Below are 21,858 nucleotides of genomic sequence, written 5' to 3' on the forward strand. Positions count from 1 at the left end.
AAAGCCCCTATGGGTGGTAAAGCCGCCTTCTATTTAGCCCCCTACTATTGGAATCCACTCCCTCTCCACGTTCAGAAATGCTCAGACTATCTTCCATTCAGGAAACTTCTTAAAACTGAGCTTTAACTAATTCTCTCTGGTTTGTGCCTTTCTGCTATGCTTCCCATAACGCAGATATATCCCTTCGGGGATGATTCAGACGCTTTATAAATAAATAGTTTCAACTGTTCTCCCAATAGCCTCCTTTTGTTATATTTGCTTAATATGAATTTTTAGATTGCCGTTGCTGTTAAGTCGTATCAAGGGGAGTGGGTAACCCAATATACCCTTGGAGGCTTGGGCAATGAAGCTAAAAGTAAGTTGAAGGGTGCCTACAATGGATTTAGTTTCTGAACTTAGTTCAGTAGTTGTTTGTAAAGAAAATTACTTTCTGTTCAACCCTGATAAGTGGTGAACTAATGATTAATCAAACAAAAAAAAGGGGGAGAGGAATAATTTGTTTTCAATTAAACTATTTTTTCACAGATATAGATCTTTGTAACATGGGGCAAACTTTTCTTCAAAAAAACATATATTTAATATAGACACAGTTAAGAACAAGGGAGGTACAATCAGAATCAACCAAACATAATGCTGGAGATGTCATATATTAACCTACAAAGCAACTATGTGTACATCTATTCCATACAATAAACAAGGAAAACGATCTGACAAAACAGAAAACGATTCCTTAAGATTAACGAATATATGAAGAAATAGATGTTGCAGTCGAAGTTTCGGTGCACTAATACGGATAATGTTTAATTGTGAAAACCTCATCGGATAAGTTATTTTGGCCACAAGTTGCTGTCTGCGTGCTTTAATTGAATGTGTGCACGACAAAAAATTGGTCGCAGTAGATACTCTCCAAAACTTGACGGAGAACGTATCCATTTACCTTGATTCCTCTGGGTCCAACTCCTTTTAAAAGAAATCCTAGAAGTATATCTCTTGGTCTTACAATCAACCTCACGTCCTGAAGATGGTCTGATGGACTTATTGCCAATACAGACCGAAATGTCGACTGCAACATCTATTTCTTCATATATTCGTTAATATTAAGGAATCGTTTTCTGTTTTGTCTGATCGTTTTCCTTGTTTATTGTATGGAATAGATGTACACATGGTTGCTTTGTAGGTTAATATATGACACCTCCAGCATTCTGTTTGGTTGATATCTGATTGTACCTCCCTTGTTCTTAACTGTGTCTATATTAAATGTTTTTTTGAAGAAAAATTTGCCCCGTGTTGCAAAGATCTATATCTGTGAAAAAATTGTTTAATTGAAAACGAATTATTCCTCTCCCTCTTTTTTTTTTTTTTTTTTTTGATTGATTAATCATTAGTTCACCACTTATCAGGGTTGAACAGAAAGTAAGTTATTGTTAAGTGACAGCACTTACAATTTAAACACACACACACGTTAAACCCAGTCGTAAGTAGGGCTCAATCTTTTCTCTATGCTTCTGTTTTTCTGTCCAGTTGTTCTATACCTGCTTTTAAGATCCGTGATAATGCAGAATGCACCTAATCCAGAAATGATGGGGATAATTATTAACTGAATGTGGCAACTACGTCATATTCAGAGTTTTCCTCTAGAAAATGAGGAATTACTTATGAATTTTGGTATGTTCTGCTCCAAATTCCGCTTGTATCTGAATATACAGTATATTTTTCTCCTGGTAGATTTTTACTGGTTTCACCTGCCAAAATTCACCAGAGGAAAACCGTGGTTATGCAGTTGTTGCCGCAGCTTATAAATGCCGACCCCTACAACAAATAGGTTTGTGCAGGGATCGGAATTTAACAGCCGAGTCGTAACCTGGACCTAACTGTTTTATGTTTATTTTATCCAGTGATATTCATATAGTTAGGCTATTTTGATACTCCATTTTAATATTTTTCGCACAACCCTATTATAATATTCTGCCTGCCTGCTAGTTTTTTTTTTTACTCTTTGCTTTCCTACTTCTTACATTAGTTGTGTGCGTTTACTTCTTGGAGAAGCTTGCTTTTACTTTGTGTGTTTCTGCTTTCAGTCTCTGTTGCCTCTCCAGGTTCCTATCACTTTGCTTTCATAGCCAGTGCTACCATCGATGCTGTTCTGAGAGAGGACCCCAAGGCATTCTTTTTACATATCTTTAAGTAAGGAAAAAAGCTGCAGAGTCAAGGTGACACCACTGGGAGTCGGATTAAAGTAGCTGTGAATATTTTTAATGCCACGCTCGAGCACTTAATGGAACTAAATGTTCAACTTGTAGCACGTCAGGTAACCAGGAAACAGTTTAAATGTCCTTTCGTACACACTTTTAAATAAATGCAATTTGTTGGAGCGTGATAGTTAACCTTTAAAAGCTTTCTCCCAGAACGATTTTTAATGAGCAAAATAGATCTGTGATGTCTCCGGGTGCATCAAATTTACCAGCCACGGCTTGTTTCCCTCTAGCACCGTACCGTACATGCCTTCTTCAGGGTTATCCGCATTCACCAGGGCTCAGACCTAGGCCTGGGTGGAATGGTAACTATGACAGCAAAATTCGTGTAATTTCCGATTTTCTCAAACGTCACAATTTTTGTGGAACTTTTTGCACGCAAATGTGTTGTTTATGCAGAAAATCTCTTTCGGAGAGAAATTTTCAGATAGTCATTTACGTGCCAATCTTATGAGTTTTTCATTTGAAGTGCACGCTCACATGAAAAATATTGCAAGTCAAAACCACTTTTTTTTTGCCTTTTAAAATGTAATTTTGAAAAATGTACTAGCCAGTACAAAGTACGCCTTCCAAGTCTCCTCGAACACTCCAGGGTAACCTGGTTGAGCAGTCAGAGCTTTGCTTAAAGTACTTGTGGTGAAAGTTGGGATTAGATCAGTTGTGAGCGTTGTCCCAGTTCCTTTAAAGATGGAATGTCGTTCCAGATGTACCTTGTACCGGAAGAGCTTCATTTTAATGTCCCCTCGCTTGAATAGGTCTACGTACAGTAAAGATGGAAATCAGGAATACAATGCCATGGTAGAAATAGTTATTTTGGAGCCGCTTCCACACAACTTGTGTTGAAGGTCAGTAATTGATCACGCGTGAGTACATCTGCCAAAACTATACTTGCATTACGCGGCTCACAAACATAAACCAAAGGTGACCCTTGGGTAAATTATTCGAAGCGCAGAATATAAAGGTTGTAGCCTTTTGGAAAAGAAAACAAGATCCTAGTATCAAGTGTTTGCAGTTAAAAGCTAATCTCCTGAGAATCCTGCTTTGTCTTCCGGTTTATGGTTAGAGTTGTGTAGTAACCTTCACCTCATGCATCGCGCTGGCCCCCGTCTTCACCTACAGTGTTCCTGTCTTGGGAGACGCAAATCTGCTCCATACTTAGCTACAACTTGCCTCTATGGTGTTTTGGTTTATAAGAGGACACTCAGCCACTCAGAAGCACTATGGGGACATGTGTTGCATCGTTTTGGTGGAGTACAGAGTTTGTCTCTTAACCACTGTTTCACACTCTTCGAGTCTTAGGTTCACCACCAGTCCCTTATTGCCGTGTTCAAGCAACCACGATTTTTACACGTTTCCTCATGACTGCCTACGTTGCGGCTCTTACACTGGTGTGGGACTTTGCTGACGAGTCAGCTTCTATTCGAGCTGCTTTTCTGCCTGCCTAAGTTGTGTTTGTGTTGACAGGTGAGGGGACATTGCAGTTGGGCCGGTTTACAGTTTGGCAGTTGCGCACCGTATGTTGGGCCGTTAAGCCGTTAAACTGTTACCCTGCGGTTGGACTTCCATGCGTTTTTACAGTTTCAGCGCGCGCTTACCTCACACACAGAAGCATGCAAAATATTGTTTCCACCACAGCCTTCCATGACGACACGACCACCAACGGCTTACAACTCTCTGAGGTCACAGTTCAGTGCGCCGGGAGCCACCCGGCGCTGTGTGTTCTACGTGCCGCCATTCACAGATCGTTATGCTGAAGTTTTTCTTTATCATTAGTGCCGTCCACGTATGACCAGTGTCCCACCATCGTAATTTCTATGGAGCTCTTTACTGTTGTCTGCACACCAGATCTGGATAGAGCACAACGCTACGGTGCCGAAGCTGGCACGTTCGCGTCTTAGCCGTTTGCTTTGCGGTGAAGGGGACATCCATCTGACTCTAGTCTGGTCTTACAGTTTTCCACTTATCTCTTGTGCCATTTTTCTGTATAAATAAAGTGACATCGTGTTTAAGCCTCCAAGATTTTCGCCAAATAAATTTCGTGAGGAGGTCCACGCAGAAAGGTTGTAAATAAAGATGATTTATTCAAGCAGGTAACAAGTTGAATAGTTCCAGACAACAGGTAGTTGAGTTGTGAAGGGGAGCCCGGCCAGGAGCAGCCTGTCTGCTGCTCAGCCCATGCTCAACTGTCACTTCACCTCACTGTGTCCCAACATTCTGAGGCACCTAATGAATCCAGGTATAGAGATGTATGCTGTTCCTAAGGGGTGTGATTAAACAAAGAGAGGCCTACAATGGACTGTTAGTCAGTAAAGTCAGGAGGAATTTCCTCCTTCAGGAAAAAGACCCTCACACACCCAGCCAGCTAGATGTCATGCTTCATCATCAGGTCTGCTCCAAATCGGGGCGGCGCTGCAATCCCCGATCGGCGCCCTTATCGAAGCCTTTTGATGGAAATCTTTATTCCTTTTATGCCGGTTGGTGTAGTGCGGGTGAGGGCCCTAAGTGTAGTGTGCTCAAAAGAAAATTTAAAACAAGTAGTAGGGGCCCAAAATAACACAAGTTTAATATGCAGGGTCCCACTCTTGACTAAAACCAAAAAGTGCGCCTCCCTGCTGTAAGGTAGTTAGGACGGCGCTACAAAGGTCAACATGTTTCTTGCACTGGTTAGATTAACCGCAATTCATCAGGACCAAGAAATAGAATTTCACACACTTACTGGTAGTGATAGCACCAACTATAGCACTTACCACTGTTACAGCACCCTAATAAGTGGTTACTTATGTTGAAGAACAACCTAAATGCACCTGAAAGAGAGAAATAAAAAACAAACAGGCACACAATAAAAAAGCAACATTTTATAACAGGTTAAAGGTTGTAAGCCTCATGTACTATAAACACATAAAGTGGTGTCAGACAGCACTCGTGGTACAATAAAGTACAATGGTGATCCAAAAAAGTGCTGTGAAATCGTTACACATGCGCTTGATGGTGAAAGAAAAGTGAGAGAACACAGAAAACTGCAGAAAATACACAGATGTATTTGTTCTATTAAAAAACACACCAGATCTAATCCCGAAAACTCTTTACTTATGTCAAAAGACCGGAAGAGCACTCTGTGGTCACAGCCATACGGATTACTATTCAACTCTCTCCGTAGTGATGCATCAAAGGCTTCAACGAATCAGGGCCGGACTACAACACTGAATAGTGCAGTGTTCTGTCATGGTACAGAAGCATAATAACAGCGTCGGTATTCCAGCACAAGTAAACGTTGTGGAAGACATGCTTAAGTGACGTCTACTATAAAGGTTAAAAATTGATCCAAGCTATCGGTATATTAGATGGTCAAGCAAGGGGCTCACAATCGTTATCCCCCATTGTGTGGGTTTGTAAAAACGTCGACTGCTCTCGAAGTTTGACCAGAAAGACTCGACGGTTAAAAACTACCAAAGGACGCTAGTTATCAAGTGGGTATTAACAACGGTATGCGACATTTTGTAATAAGCCGAACACGGGCAGGACTAAGAAGGAACAAATAGAAAGGAGGTGGGTTTGAGTATCCCAAGTCGGTAAAGGCGACATCAGTCCCACATGTCAAGTAATGTCGTCACGCTTCCACCCAACTTCCAACAGCCCATTCATTTCAAAATACCAACGTGAGCAGAGTTACTGAAAGGAGTTTATCCGAAAAACGCGCAGAGTTAAGCCGGGTACTTACATGTTTCCTAGATACAGGACACATCGGTTCCTACCCTCCGTCCAAGCCGATTTGGAGGACTCAGCCAAGAGCTGAAGGGGATATTAAATTAGGAACCAGAGCCAATCGGTGTAGTCCATTGTTCGAAAGGAAACTAGAGCGCAAGCTTCACTTTCGCATACGTCTCGGTGGAGGGAAAGTAACGCGTCAATCCCAACGCACAGGGGGCGGGACCATTGGTTAAAGGTTGATCCCAAAGTGGGAGGTAGTATACCAGCGCTAATTATGAGCTGTTGAAGGTCGGTATTAGGGGGGGCGGGCGCAGGGTCCCCAGAGGGTGTATCACGATTAACTTCATATAAAGGGCATAGTTCTGGATGATATGAAGTAGGCCCAAGGGTGACAGTCAAAAACAAAGGGGAATCGATCGTCTTCCTAAGTTTAGTGACCTAGGAGACTACTCCATGGGATTTCCTCATTTAACCCTTCCCTGTGCGTTGACAGCTTCAGCACCCACCTCTGTTCCAACTGGAACAACTTGTTTTTGTTGATGTTCCTAACAGACTGGAGGACTATCCATTGAAGTGAGTCAGGGGAGTGTTGTTTTTCGTTAAAGTGTGTCGTCATTTTTGTGTTCACTTTATTGCACCGGAAGTTGCTCCTGTGCTCAATAATTCTTGTTTTAACCGGTCTAGTAGTCATCCCTATGTAAGTGAGGTTACACGGACAGGTGATTAGATAAATACAATTCGAGGTATTGTAGTTGGTATGTGTCCTGCACTCCCAGGTAACCCCATTGGGGAAAGTGATACTCTTGGTGATCTTTGTCAAGGGGCAGACCACACACGAGCCGCAAGGGTAGTGGCCCATAACAGGGGGAAGGTGCCATAATGTGGACTGTGTACTACCCTTAGATTTTTGGGGTCTCGTATGTATGAGTCTTTCTTTCAAGTTAGTGGTTCATTTGAAGGCAAAGCGTGGGGTAGTAATTGTAAGATCCCCAGTTTGTAAGATCCCTCAATGTTTCTTAATGATTTTCTTTAAATGATAAGAATTGGGGGTAAAGGTTGTCACACATGTAAGAGTCATCCGTATGTCGCTCGCTAGGTTCAAGTAGCCCCTCCCGGTCATTGTTGCGTGCACGTTTGAATGACTTATTCACATCCAGACTGATACCCCCTCTGGAGAAGATTTTTAGTCAGGATTTTAGACTCCTTTTTTTAAATCAGTCACGGAGCTACAATTCCTCCTAATCCGGAGGAACTGTCCAAATGGGAGGTTTTGTTTGAGGGCTCGAGGATGGTAACTCTGAAAATGTAGGAGGCTATTCCTATCAGTGGGCTTGCGGTAAAGCGTGGTACTCAACATATGATTATCTAATCGGATCAGAAGGTCCAAGAACGGGATTTGTTGATCAGAGATGGTACTAGTAAACCTCAAGTAGGGGTTCAGAGTATTAATCCAGGAGCAAAACTCCTCGCAGTGAATTCGATCCCCCTTCCAAAGTACCAGAATATCATCGATGAAGCACCTCCAAAGTAAAATGTTGGCTCTGTATGGATTAGTGGCACACTGGATAGTTCTTTCCTCAAAAGCCGCCATGTAGATGCAGGACACACTCGGGGCGAAGGTGCTCCCCATCGAAGTGCCCTGTATCTGATGGTAAAGTTGACCCTCAAATTCAAAAAAGTTCTCTGTAAGGGCTAAGGAGGCGCATTCTAGGATGAAGGGACGTGGGGTGACTGATTCCCAATCCAACCCACTTAATACGTCCTCAATAACATCCAGGGTCGCTCTCTGTGGGATATTGGTATAGAGGGCCTCAACATCCAGGGTGATGAGAAAGTCAACTTCCCCCTGGTGCTGAGTACCCTCTATAAGCCTGAGGACGTCAGTAGTGTCCCTCAGAAAAGACGGAGTCCCCTGTACTACTGGTTTGAGGAAATGATCCACGAACCTAAAAAGGGGTTCCAAAAGGGACCCGATCCCAGAGACAATAGGTCTCCCTGGGACCGGGGAAGTACCCTTATGTATTTTCGGGAAGCAATAAAAATAGGGGATTCTGGGTTCACTGGTAACCAGAAATGTTGCCTCTTTCGTCGTTATCCATCCCTGGGTCTCTGCATGGAAAACCATGGTTGTAATCAAAGTAGTGGCGTCCTCCTTAATCGGAGTATAACACCTCCTATCGCTGAGTTGTCGCTCGCACTCAGTACGATAATCAGTGGTGGACATAATCACCGTGGCTCCCCCCTGATCTGCCTGCTTGATAATTATCGAGGGGTCTTCATTCAGTGACTGAATTGCTGCCTCTTCCTCATTAGAGATATTGCGAAAAGCTGTACCAGGGCTAATATTCTCCCAATCTTTTAGTACCGCCTGCTCAAAGGTCAACCCCTCATTGGGAACCATCCCACTATGAGGTGTAAACGTGGAGGGTTTGTGGAGGCCAGAGTCCTCACTCAATTCGCTAGGATCGTCATAGAAGTAGGCCTTAAGGCGTACTTTACGAAAGAAGGCCTGTAATTCGCACATCTCCCTGAAGGAGTCAATTTTGGGCGTTGGTACGAAGCCTAGACCTTTTTGGAGTACTCGTTTCTCTGTTTCCAGCAGCGGCCTATGAGAGAGATTCACTATTAGTGTCTCTTGTTCTTGGTTTGGCTCCTGGTCTCCATTGAGGTTGATGGTTGGTCCTGCCAATGTACTCTCTTGTCGTCTCCTCTTCTCCGCCCTCTTCCTCTGCCACAGCCTCTGCCTAAAAAAGGGGGGCCCGGTTGGTAGAAGGGAGGTGGAGGAGGACCCTGCTGGTAATTGGTATATTGCCAAAATGGTGGGACTGGTTGATACTGTCCCTGAAAAGGCACTATAGGGTAGGGAGGGAAGTGTTGTGGACCCTGTCTACCACGATTGTTAGAGAAGCTACCGTTACTTGAATCACTACTCGTATTTGAGATACGTCTGGAGCTGTTTGATTCATCATCCGAGGAATAACTATTGCTCACTGATGTATAGTCGGCCTTTAGAGATGGGTAGACCTTCTCCTTTTCGAATTTCTTAATATCTTTCTGTAATTTAGATATTTTCTGTTTCATTAGAAACTCCCTGTTCTCTGCTATTTCATTATTAATCTCAGATAGTTTAGTTTTAAACACTGCGGTGGTCAGAGTGACTTTGACTGCACCTTCTGCATTCTGGATTTTAATCAGAATTGCGTCTGCTAGTCTCTTGGCCGTGTTGATAATGAGTTTGAGCCAGTCCCTGGTGCCCTTCCATGACACCAGGGACCATTCTTTCTTGAAGATCATGTCCTCCAAGAACAGCCGGGGAAAGTTCTTAACAATTAGTCCATTAGGGGCGATGTTAGCCCTGAGATATTCTGTCATCATAGCCCCGTGTAACGTTATCTTTAACCACTCTCGTTTCAAGGCAGCGAGCGTCATAAAGTCATCTGATTGTGCTCCAGTAGTAGCATTGCTATCTGGCCCCAATAGTGATGGAGTGCGTAAAATTTCTGCAGCAATATCATCACCAACACTCAAACCATGGAAATCATCCATGGTAGAGGTGAGGTAATGAAGAAAGAATATAAAAGGAGAGGCAAAAATTATTCCTCTTGTGATACGGTTGGGCCAGGGCTTCACAATGGTGAGTGTCCCTGGTATCCTAATCAGTTCCTACGAGGGATTCCCCGTGCTGAACGTTGTATATAATAGGAGGAACACTGGGCTATTTTGAGCAGGTCCAGCACACGAGGCCCAATCACAAGTCTAGGTATAGAGATGTATGCTGTTCCTAAGGGGTGTGATTAAACAAAGAGAGGCCTACAATGGACTGTTAGTCAGTAAAGTCAGGAGGAATTTCCTCCTTCAGGAAAAAGACCCTCACACACCCAGCCAGCTAGATGTCATGCTTCATCATCAGGTCTGCTCCAAATCGGGGCGGCGCTGCAATCCCCGATCGGCGTCCTTATCAGGGCCTTTTGAAGGAGATCTTTATTCCTTTTATGCCGGTGTGTGTAGTGCGGGTGAGGGCCCTAAGTGTAGTGTGCTCAAAAGAAAATTTAAAACAAGTAGTAGGGGCCCAAAATAACACAAGTTTAATAAGCAGGGTCCCTCTCTTGACTAAAACCAAAAAGTGCGCCTCCCTGCAGTAAGGTAGTTAGGACGGCGCTACAAAGGTCAACATGTTTCTTGCACTGGTTAGATTAACCGCAATTCATCAGGACCAAGAAATAGAATTTCACACACTTGCTGGTAGTGATAGCACCAACTATAGCACTTACCACTGTTACAGCACCCTAATAAGTGGTTAGTTATGTTGAAGAACAACCTAAATGCACCTGAAAGAGAGAAATAAAAAACAAACAGGCATGCAATAAAAAAGCAACATTTTATAACAGGTTGTAAGCCTCATGTACTATAAACACAAAGTGGTGTCAGACAGCACTCGTGGTACAATAAAGTACAATGGTGATCCAAAAAAGTGCTGTGAAATCGTTACACATGCGCTTGATGGTGAAGGAAAAGTGAGAGAACACAGAAAACTGCAGAAAATACACAGATGTATTTGTTCTATTAAAAAACACACCATATCTAATCCCGAAAACTCTATACTCATGTCAAAAGACCGGAAGAGCACTCTGTGGTCACAGCCATACGGATTACTATTCAACTCTCTCTGTAGTGATGCATCAAAGGCTTCAACGAATCAGGGCCGGACTACAGCACTTAAAAGTGCAGTGTTCTGTCATGGTACAGAAGCATAATAACCGCGTCGGTATTCCAGCACAAGTAAACGTTGTGGAAGACATACTTAAGTGACGTCTACTATAAAGGTTAAAAATGGATCCAAGCTATCGGTATATTAGACGGTCAAGCAGGGGGCTCTTATGAATCCAACATTCTATTGAGCACAGAGCAACAGGCACTGGCTGAGCAGGAGGTGTAAAATACATTGCATAACAAATGCAGGATACTACAAGTTGATTACTACCTTGGAATTCTCAGGAGCAAAAGGTGCTACTCCACCGAGGGGTAGGAATGAATTGATAAAGCAGTGAGTTTTACTTCAGTGTCGAATGTGTTCATTCTCTTTTGCTTCAGTCTCGTGCCCCGGGCAGCTCCTACAAACTTACATCCTTTTGTTGCATGATCCTGTTCTTTGATGCATGACGGCCCAGCTGGATGCAGAATGCTGGGTGCTTGGGCTGCAAGGCTGCCATATGGCGTCTCGCACAGCGGCCATGTTTCCCAGCACTATTTGCACACAAACCCCTGCCCTTTTAGTTTTGCTTTTAAATCATTGTTACCCCCTACTGCTAAAGACAAGTACAGGAGCTGACCCAGGGGCAACGAAGGAGCAGGCGGTGCCCTGGTTAAGGAGAGCCGTGCTATTGGCAGGTTGACGTAGAACAGTTGCTGTGCTGCCAATAGGGATCACAAAGTTGGAAAAGGTGAGGCTTTCTGGCCCAGTATGCAGCAAGCGGACTGAGGGTACGCGTCAACTAGCTGACACTTGGCCGGTTCAATTGTTTGGAGCACCAGCTGCTGAAAGGGCGCAGGTCCTTGGGCCAGCTCCCGCTCGCTGCTGCTAGTGCCACCGAGGTGTGTTGTTTCTTTTCTTTTTTCCACTGTCAGTTTTACCGTAATTGCTGGAAATCAGGAAAGGCCTCAAGACCTGTCTGTTTGACTGAGCCTCCGCAGCAAGATCCCCAGCGCCTGGATAACCTCATGGGTGATTAGCCGCGCTTTACAAGTCTTGTTTGATTGATGGTTCAGCCGGCGGATACAGCAGCAAATAGCAAAGCTCAGTTCATGGGAGCTGTGACTGAATCTGAGACCCAAGCCATGCCTGATCGAAAAGCTGAGAAGCCCGGGACTTTCACTGTTGAGAGCCCACTCCTTTCACTGTTGAGCCCACTCGTGATCACTGGGCGATCACTGTGCTCAAGGAGGTGGAGGAGATGAGCGGCCTGGGTGGAATGGCAAACGCCGTGGTGCTAAGTGAGCTATATCAAGGCCATCACAATTTCTTTCTTAAGCATTTGTTTGAGATTTTAAGGATTGCGGGTTTTGTTATCTTTAGTATGTTAAAATAGACACTAGTGTACATCTTCTTTTACGCCCTGTGGATTCTCTTTCCCCGGCCCCCACATTCCTTCCTTCCTTTGTCCATTGTCTTATATTTTGTATTAAACGTTGTTATTTTCTATCCGAACTCGTCGTTGTTCTGTTCTCAGGTTGGGTGCCTAGTTGTCCTAAATTTGGCAGGACAGCCCTTTTCTTTGTTTTTTGCTAGCTGTCCCTGCAGATATACGTAACTTTAGCCCATCTCCATTAACAGGGAGGGTTTGCTGAACACAGCAAGTGTCATCTGTCCCGATGCAAGATAGTTAGCAACATTTGTCCGACACCAATTTAATTAAGGCGGATGACACTGTGCGTAAAAGTTTCATTTTTTTACTCCTGATTTGCTCAGTGTCTGTGTTTTCTGGATTGGCAAACGCCGTCAGTTCAGTCGTTCCCTACCGCTTGGTCGATTCAAAATTGCAGTCCGATCCAGTGTTTACTTTGAGCAGGTGGTTGCCGGTGGGGGGTACCGGCACTTATTTTTGGCAACTGATATTTTCTGAGCGCGAGAGGTAAGTAAAACGCATACAGATTGGAAAGAAGGAGGAAGATGAAGACTGCAAAACCGTGACAGAGAGAGAAGGCATGAACCGGTAAGTTCCAGATGAAGGCACAGTGAGTGTCTGGCAATGGATTAAAGAGGCGCGCAACACTTAAATGCACCTGCTTCGGCTTCTGAACAGAGCGTCGGGCACCGGCACTCTTTCTTTTACAAATTAGGCACTTGTAGAATGTCCTGAACACCTGGGTTCTTTTCTAGACTGAATAGATGACGTGAAAGGACATCGGAGGAGACCTAAACACTACTCTAGTTTGATGTATTCGAGGAAAGTAGAAACCGGTTTAACTCCGAGTGACTGTTTTCGTTTTCTGCCAATGTTGAACCCTTGGTTGATCACCGTGTGGAAACTGTTTTCGACTAATGTCCCGTATATGTCTGTCAGCCGAATAGGAAGCCTGTAGGAGGATGGGAGGTGACAAAAGGCATCCTGGCAAGAAAATGGAGGTGAGCAGAGAATCGCTTTGAGAAACAATCTGTCATATGTTGAGCGCTCTATAATAATAATTGTTGTTGCGTCGAAAACGGTTTCCTGGTGGTACAAACGTACCACAAATATGATGTAGGTGTAGCTGTCAGTGAAAGTTTGCAGTGGATTGACCATAGAGCTGAGTCTAAAGGAGTGGAAAATGCTCAGCACCCCTTCACCGCTCCTCTCTGTTTTCCCAGTAGATCAGCCCACTCAAGGCGATAGTGTTTGTCATTTTTCTGCGTGCAGTAGCCTGTTTGTAACTTTCCATACACTATGATTCACTTCCACGCAAGAGGTTTGTGAGCCCCACCCACCCACCCACCCACCCAGTTGGCCACGGGCATCCTTAAAGTTGGAATGAGTAGTAATGAAGTTTCATGCGTAGAGGTGAAGTAGTAGACGTAGCCGAGTAGCGTCTTTGAAAGTTTTTTATTATGTCCATAACATCAGTGGTAGCAGCCCCACCAGGAGCAGCCTGCCTGCTGCTCAGCCCATCTTCCAACTGTCAATACTCACACTGTTTATCTATTTTGGGATGGACTGGAGAGGTTTGCTTAAGGGTATGATAAAAAAAGCTCACATGTGAACCAAGGAGCACAGCCAGGTTGCCTGCTAACACCCTATTGGCCCTGCTGTGGTTTGTTGATGATGGCTTAGGTCCCGCCGCGCTCTTTTCAGTGAAGGCCCTTGTTTTCTTTAGAGGTGCTGGAAATAAGTGTTATATGGATTGAATGAGTTTATCTCACTGTACTCTCTTGGGACCCCGGCAGTTAGTTTGCGAGTGAAAGAGGATCATATAATTCTAAATCCAGCGCATTGAGGCATGTCATGGACAGAAGTGGATTCAGATTGCAGCTGGAGATGTATTTCTATCCCCACTGGCATCAGATTTTGAATCTCTATCTTTAGACAGAGAGCGGTTGGGAAGAAGATGATTACAGACTGTTTTATATAATATAAAAAATAGTTTTTGCATTTGTTGATATTCTTTCAGTTTAAATTACTTTTTTGTGTGAATCATCTGTTTAAATGACTTTTTTTTTTTTTCTGCGAATAGTCCTTTATCTCTGCGCCCGTGGTCGGTTTTGTAATTGGTTAGGTCTGGCTTATCAACATAACTGTCCCCAGACGTAATATGATCAACCAAAAAAAGAGCTTTCAGGAGCACTATAGGGAGCGCTTCGGTACCGCCCACATGTTGGGAGGCAAGAGTACATGTTTTGATTGGGCAGAAGTTGTCTGCTTCCATGGAAAAAAGTGCTTCCCCCTCCATGTAGCTGTGACTATTTTATTTATCCACTTGCCTGAGCCAGCAGCAGTATGGCTCTCCGAGCTTGAAATTTCAAGGGCCAATAAATGACATTATAATGCTGTTAGTGTCTTAAATAACTAGATAATTTATGGTGCATGTTTTTTCTCTGGCAACAGCACAGATGGTGAGGATGGCAGTCATTAGGAATGTATTGCAGTCCTAGGACCCTCCACTTTCATCATTATCTTTAGGATTCCTAGTGCCGTTTTGTGTTGGAAAGCAGTGAGAGTTGTCTGGGGGGACTACATTATTCAACATGGATTTTTAGGTCTTGCTTGACAGTGCAACTGTTGCCTACTTTGTGATCAACAAAAAAGAGCTTTCAGAATACTACTGACACAGAGGATTAGATTCTACCACACGCTGGTTCCTCTGAATACAAGGTTTGGTCAGGGTGAATGAACATTTTTCTAGCTATCGTAACAAAGTTTCAATTCTATTAAGGACATGGAGGCGAGGATTAGGCTGTTATCTCTTCACTTTCATTAACCTGAAGCCATTAACATTATTGTGATTCAAGCAACAACATTCCACAGGAAAACTAAATTTCCCATTCACCACAGGGAAACAGTCCCTCCAATCCACAATCTGCGGCGTCCTTCAAGTTCTCCTGCCAACATTCCTTCTCCCTCTTTCTTCCTGCGACCATATCTGGAGGTTTAGGGATTCACTCTTGTTTACCAGAATCCGCACCTGAGAAAAAGCACAATGCCAGGGTCCTACTGTCTCAAAACTATAAAGTTTCTCTGCAGGAAAAGAATTGCAATTCAGAAATAGTCACTGTATAATTATATCACAATAAATAATCAATAAAGTGTATATCATGTCATATTCCCATGTGTCTAATGAAGCTTTCATATCACTTACTTCATATCACTTCAAAGTGGGAGAGTGTGAAACCAAATCGAGACCAGAGTGGGCTAATCCTCGCCTCCTTAATAGAATTGAAACATTTGATTACGATAGATAGGAAATGTTGAATTCTATGTCTGGAACCGGAGGCGAGGATTAGGCTGGCCTAAACCTTTTCCACCTGTGGAGATGCCAGGTTTCGTACTGAGAAAATAAAACCTCTTAAAGGTAGAGACTGAGGACCAATCTGCCGCATTGAGAATATTCTCCAAGCAGGCACCCAAAGAAAAAGCCTTCGAGGCCATAGCTCCTTTGACTGAGTGAGCACCAAACAATTATGTCACTACCAGCCTTTTGCATTGCCCATTTGACCCATCTGGCAATCGTAGGGGAAGAAACCGCCTAATGGGGTTTGTTAAGAGCAATCAAAAGTGGATGTTTTCCTGGAGGATGAAGATCCTCCATCATGGCTTTATTAGCCTTTACAGCTTTGACAGCACATAATTCACTACCAGATCTACCTGCTGCCTCTGAATTTGAGTAGACAACCTCATGATCATGGCAAAGGAAGGGAATGCCAAACCCGTCTCCTAGCTCCTATCTTGCAAAAAGGCATCTGTTTTCACTGCATTGGGAGCTGGTGTCCAATTGCAGTATCTCTCTAGTTGGTGGTCAAGGTGAGAGGTAAAGAGGTCCATAGTAAATGGAAACCTTCTGGACTGTATCTCCTGAAACACTCGTGGGTTGAGTTGCCAAAGGAAGACATCCTGCCAGTGGTGTGAGTGCCAATCCACCAATTACCTTGACCGAAATCTGATTGTCCAGACAGTAAGTCCAGAAGTTTCGGGCTAGGTCTGATACTGTCTTTGATTCAACCCCCCCCCCCCCCCCCCCCCCCGAGATGTTTGGCATAGCAGACTGGCACTACATTGTCCATTTTGAGAAGGACAGCTTTTTATACAGAGGGTTTGTTCTTTGGAAGACCATTTCCCTACTGCAGCGAATTCCCCGCAGGGTACCCCTGACAGGATCTTGTAATAAAGCAACATTAAATATATATATATTTTTCCACACGCACAGCAACTTCAGCAGCATAGATAGGAGAGCTCTTGCAGATCCTTATCAGAAGTTATTTATTAGTGCACAAACCCCCCCGCACTGATATATATCCTGTGGGCCAGCTCTTTTCTGCCGTTGGTTGGTCTGAGTAGTATTTACACTCTGCTTCCACCCATTATAGCATACTGCATGGGGTAATGGTTCAGTCCACATCAGTGATTGGCTCTCTTGCCCTGTTAATTACTGCATTTTCTGATCATATGTGTACATCCACCTGAAAATGAGTACACTTCAGTGTAAGGGCTGGTTGGCCAGTCCTTTAGTTTTCAGTGTTCTCCTTTTATAGTTTCCCTTTCACTTCTTTGATTCACCTCTTATCACTTTAATTTTTCTTAAAGGATACTACATCCCTCCAGGCAGTTCTAATAGGTCACTGGCTTGCCGCTCACTTTATCTGCAGTGCACCGCATCCCACTTGGCCACTATCAAGGCTACTTACAGTTTCCCAGGTGCGATATGTTGAGAACACGTCCCTACACCCCACTAGTCACTCACCGCACCCAACAATGTCAAAGTGCCAGCAGTAAACCAGGTGAAGAAGGGAAGAAAACAGAGGGAGAGTTGACCAATGTTCCCAGCTCAAGCACAGGACCGTGTAGTAAGAGGATACCCTAAAAGGAAAGAGAAAGTGTGTAAATATTTAACAGAGTGTAAAGACAGAAGCATGTCTAACTATACAAGTAAGAGATCTCTTACTAACTACCTTGTAACTTCTTATTCCAATTATTCCTTGCAGAACTGGGTGGTAGATGAAACGTGTATGTCGGTTTAAAATGAGAAAGAGTGCATGATATTAGAAGCCTAATAAAGCTTTAAAGAATAAAAGGAGGTAATAATGAAATTAAGGACACCCACCTATATCTTTCTGGGGATATTCTCTTAAAAAGCTTCAGCACAATGTAGAAACCGTTCTCCTAACATCCGCTTACACTAAGTGAAAATAGAAAACTAGAACTAAAACTATTTATAGACTTTCCTTAAGTTTTGGAATAAAGAAAATGTAATGCTGTCCCTTTCATTTGCAGGAACTGAGGTTAAAAAACAAAAGAAGCAGACCTCCACAGAGGAGGGCAACAATCTTAGAGAAGTATAATACTGTAATATGTTCAAGATAAGACTTAGATGGCGAGCATACACGATTACCGTAAGACTGGGAAACTAGATGTTTGTTTTATGTCTGGAACACGTAGCCACTTTCAGGAGTCAATGTGGGATACCAGAAATTGCTGCTGCAACCCAGAGACAATGCAGGGGCACCAGGAAGTTACCTCTCGCTTCCAGAAATCGGTGCGATATGCCCGAATCACCGCCAAAACCCAAAGTAAAAGCAGAACTGCTAGAGAGTAACCGCTATCATCTGGATCGCCAGGAAGACACCGCCGCTGCCAGGATCGTCAGGCATTCACCGGCGGTGCCAGGATCGCCAGGAAATCACTGCCGTTGCCAGGATCGCCAGGAAATCCTCGCCACTACCCAGGATCCAAACTGGAAGCACGTAAGTAGGAGAGACGAGAGAACCGTAAAAAGCCATTAAACCAGGAGGACTCAGCTGCCACCGTGCGGAAGAGGACATGCGTCAACAGGAAGCAGGTGTAGCCGTACCCTTGGAACACTAGAATGCGAAGTGTTCAGTGTCGGGAGCTAGGCTGTGTTGTACTTTGCTGCCGTACGCAGTGCAGCAAACCCGACAGTCACTTCCTCTAAACCAGGGTTCTCCAAAGTCGGTCCTGAGGGCTGGATCCATGCCAGATTTTTAAGACGACTACATTTATCTAAATGGGTATATGCTAAAAATCTGCCTTGGATTCGGCCCTCCTGGTCCGAATTTGGAGACCCCTTCTCTAAACCAAGATAACATTATGCCGTCCATACTGCATCATTACTTTACCGTTCTAAGATGGTCAACACCTTGATTTTAAACGTGGTGGCCATGCTGGAACTTTAAAATAACGATAGACCATTAACAAATGTTCTGGAAGACCGACATCTGCTTCTATGTTTAGTTTTTGTTATTACAATCGTATCCCCACTGTGTTAAGGCGGCAGCATGTTTTTATTTTCTCCTAGTTTCACTCTTATATCTTGCATATGTTGTTGAGCTTGCGTGTGTTTTGTTGTAGTTGTCAGAGGGTGAAGAAAGAATGAGTCGGTGGGTGGACGAGTGAGTGCATTAGTCCAAAGGTGAGACACGGAGGGTATAATGACTTACTTGCCTAAACCCATCAATGACACAAAAGGCACTTTCATTCATGAGTCAACCGTTTGACATTGCCAATGCTTGTTTATGATTTTTTTGAAGGATGAAAAGCCGAATCTCCCTTGGGATCTGAACTTGTAATTCGTGCTATTACATGGGACAGCATTTTCTGTTGACTGCATATCTCTATTGAGCTGCACTTTTATTCTATTATAACACAAGTGTGAACCCAAACGTTGGACCAGGAACCTGAGAAGTCAAAGTAACAAGAAACAGTGGGTTATGGAATTCAGTACTTCTGAGAACATGTAACGTCATAATGCACTAATTGCAACTACATGCTTTAAATCAACACACATAAGTCGACGATCAGTGTTAAACACAATGCAAGACATCAGCAGTAATACATTTTAATATATACTATGTAAATAGAACGGCATCTGGTGAATAGTGTTAAGACGCATGCTGTATACTACATTAGAGAGTGTGTATTTGTAAAGTGCACATTCACCCCAGAGTATGTTTGAGATAAATAGCAAATGTTTGTTACCCAACTCAATGGTACTCCTATTATCGACCTCAGAAAGATGACAGTCTGAGTGGACCCGCTGGGATTTAAACCTGTGACCATGAGGACGAACACAGGCCCCTACAGTGGATGCATTAGTCCACTAAGCCTCCAGACCTGGCTTAAACTCATCGAGATTCACACAAAATTAATAGAAGGTATTTTTAATAGTGTGAAAAAGAAGTCCAGATGACCAAACAAAAGCAAAATGCCTCTATTAAAACTAGTTTCAAGGGTCAGGCATGGAGAAGACGACTGCAAGTCCACTTTCAAACGACAACAGTAGAGAAAAAAGCACAAAGAGCCAGTATCCGCAAAGAACTGGATCTTCTGCTTGCATCAGTGGAGTACATACTGATTTGTGGAAACTCATGATGTGCACTAATGTTGTGAATGAACACACTCCCACTGACATGTTTTCCACTCAGACTATGAAATAGTTTGGGAATATATTGAAAAGACAATAAAGGTTTACGAATTCCATGCATTCGAACGAGACATCACAGGACATTAGTATTTAATTTATGAATTGGACGAAGAGGGCCTAACGATCAGAATAGAAGACATTCACAGTAGTTTGAAGGCAACAATGAGAATGTTTCTTTAATGTATCCTTTTAGCACACTTTCAAAATATCCTTTGCTTTCATTGCCTTTTTCCCCTAGTAATTTTGATCGTTTTTGTGTTTTTCCTTTAACAGTTGAAAGAAATAGATTCCAGAAAGATTTTAAAAGCGATGTTAACTTATGTTTGGCCTAAAGACCGACCAGATCTGCGTGCGAGAGTTGCTCTATCCCTAGGCCTGCTCGCAGCTGCCAAGGTAAGGATAGCAAACGTCATTTTACACCCAACTACCTGGTTAGCAGAGTTGTGTTAATCCACACAACAATGAGTGTTTGTCGGTTTTATTACTCAAAGAAACATAAAACATATTATTTTATGAAGATGAATTTAATGCAGCATTTGTGCTTTCTGTCTACCTCCTGTACACAAATGAAACTGAAATTAAGTCTGTCCGAGAGGACGGGAAAGCATTATGTATTTTCTTTTGGTTTGGTGTTGTGAATCTTTTCAAGTTGATTTGTTTTTTGACCAGTCTTTCTTTACTCTTGACACTTGCATTGCTCCAAATGCCGCATCACCATGCGTTCTTAAACAGGTAGTTTTTCTAAGTCTTGGTCTATTATAGTGAGTTTCAGATCCAAAGGCAGCTTATGGTTTATACTTCACATGCTGTGGACCTTTTATCTAGGGAAACTGATGGGCAGCCAGTGAGCTGTACAGTGGCGGCTGCTCCTGAAGCGACTAGGTAGGGTGGCAAGGGGGGGACCTAAATACACTAAACAAAGTATATATATTTCATACAACTTAGCTGATGCTGCGTCTGCTCCATCTTCCTCGTCTTCCGACCCTGGAATGACACACACTGCCCAGACTCCCAGATGCCAATTCCAGCACTGCTCTCATGCTGGGAATGCTGTTCCCAGCATGAGAGCAGTGCTGGGATTGGTCTGAGCGGCCTGCTTTGCCACTGAGACTGTGTCCTGGAGTCTGTGGCTTTTCTCCACCCGGCTGGACAACACAGCTAGGTGGAGAAATGCGAAGTGTGCAAGACGGCCTCCCAAACCATCATGCGCACTTGGTAGTATCCACAACTCCTCCTCCTGAAGCTCTGGAGGAAGACCCAGCCTGCTACTCGGCTACCCAGCATGGAGTATTCTCACAGAATGCATCATGGAAAGCAATGGGGGGGATGCCGTATCTTTCCAGGCAGGTATAGTCCTTGAGGTTGCAACAGGCCTTGGCAAGTCCGTTCCTTCTGCACTGAACCACACACACAAAACCAAGGCCTTGCACGTTGAAGGGTTATATTCAAGAATGTGTCTGAAGTCATCCTAGCAGGAGTGAAAGCGAAAGTACATGCGCCGCCCAGGGTTCATGCACATTGCTTCTATCTGCTACTCACTTCAGTAAATTAAGCTGGCTGCTTCGAATATGGAATACCTGGTTTATTTCTTTCCTCCATCCATTCAGGTGCGGCGTCAGCATTATTTTCTAATAAATGTATATTTTCCTAACCGTGGTGCTCCCCAGCATTTTGCAAAAATTACCCAAGCACACACCAAAACCCCACTCCTGCCTTGTTTCGTGGGCACTCTTGTTAATGAAGGTACACCTTCTTCCTTGGTCCTTGGCACAGCACCCGGCAGTGCCATGATTTTAAAAGGTCCATCCTGTCTGAAGCACCACTCTTCCAGGATACAGAGGGCTGTCTTCCAAGTCATACACGCCGACAGACCAGATTCAGGCAGGAGACTTCGATTAGTTAAGCCACAAATGGCTTTATTTTAGCTGTCTGCTGCCAGAAATGGTCTCTGCTTCAATGGAATTCAATGGGGAAGATACGTTCCCCGATTTGTTTTTGTTTTCAAAATCTCACACTTTCCTGTTCTAAAACGTTGGCATGTATGCCCTTCCTCAAGAGGCCACGTACACTTGGTCACTGCTCCCTCAATCCTTTCAGCCTTATGTCCACCTATCCACTTTTCAGACTCCTATCCGAGCTCGAGTAGAACACAGCCAGAACAGTTTCCAAAGACAGCGGAGCACAAATTGCTATTGCAGCCTTGCACACGCAGTTCCGCTCAGGCAAAGGGGAGTGTGGTGCTCTAGGTGACTTTAAATGATGGGAGACAAAAGGG

General features: G+C 43.7%; 1 protein-coding gene across 1 annotated transcript in view; it reads left to right on the plus strand.

Annotated features, from left to right (window-relative positions):
• ABCB7 (ATP binding cassette subfamily B member 7) overlaps positions 1-21,858 on the plus strand; it is an 801,099-nt gene that overhangs the window by 238,512 nt on the left and 540,729 nt on the right. The window contains exon 4 of the mRNA XM_085608245.1: positions 19,857-19,976. Within this exon, the coding sequence (XP_085464371.1) occupies positions 19,857-19,976 (120 nt within the window). The remainder of the gene's footprint in view (positions 1-19,856; positions 19,977-21,858) is intronic.

The sequence above is a fragment of the Triturus cristatus genome, chromosome 5_2, assembly GCF_964204655.1.
Source record: "Triturus cristatus chromosome 5_2, aTriCri1.1, whole genome shotgun sequence".
Taxonomy (NCBI): Eukaryota; Metazoa; Chordata; class Amphibia; order Caudata; family Salamandridae; genus Triturus; species Triturus cristatus.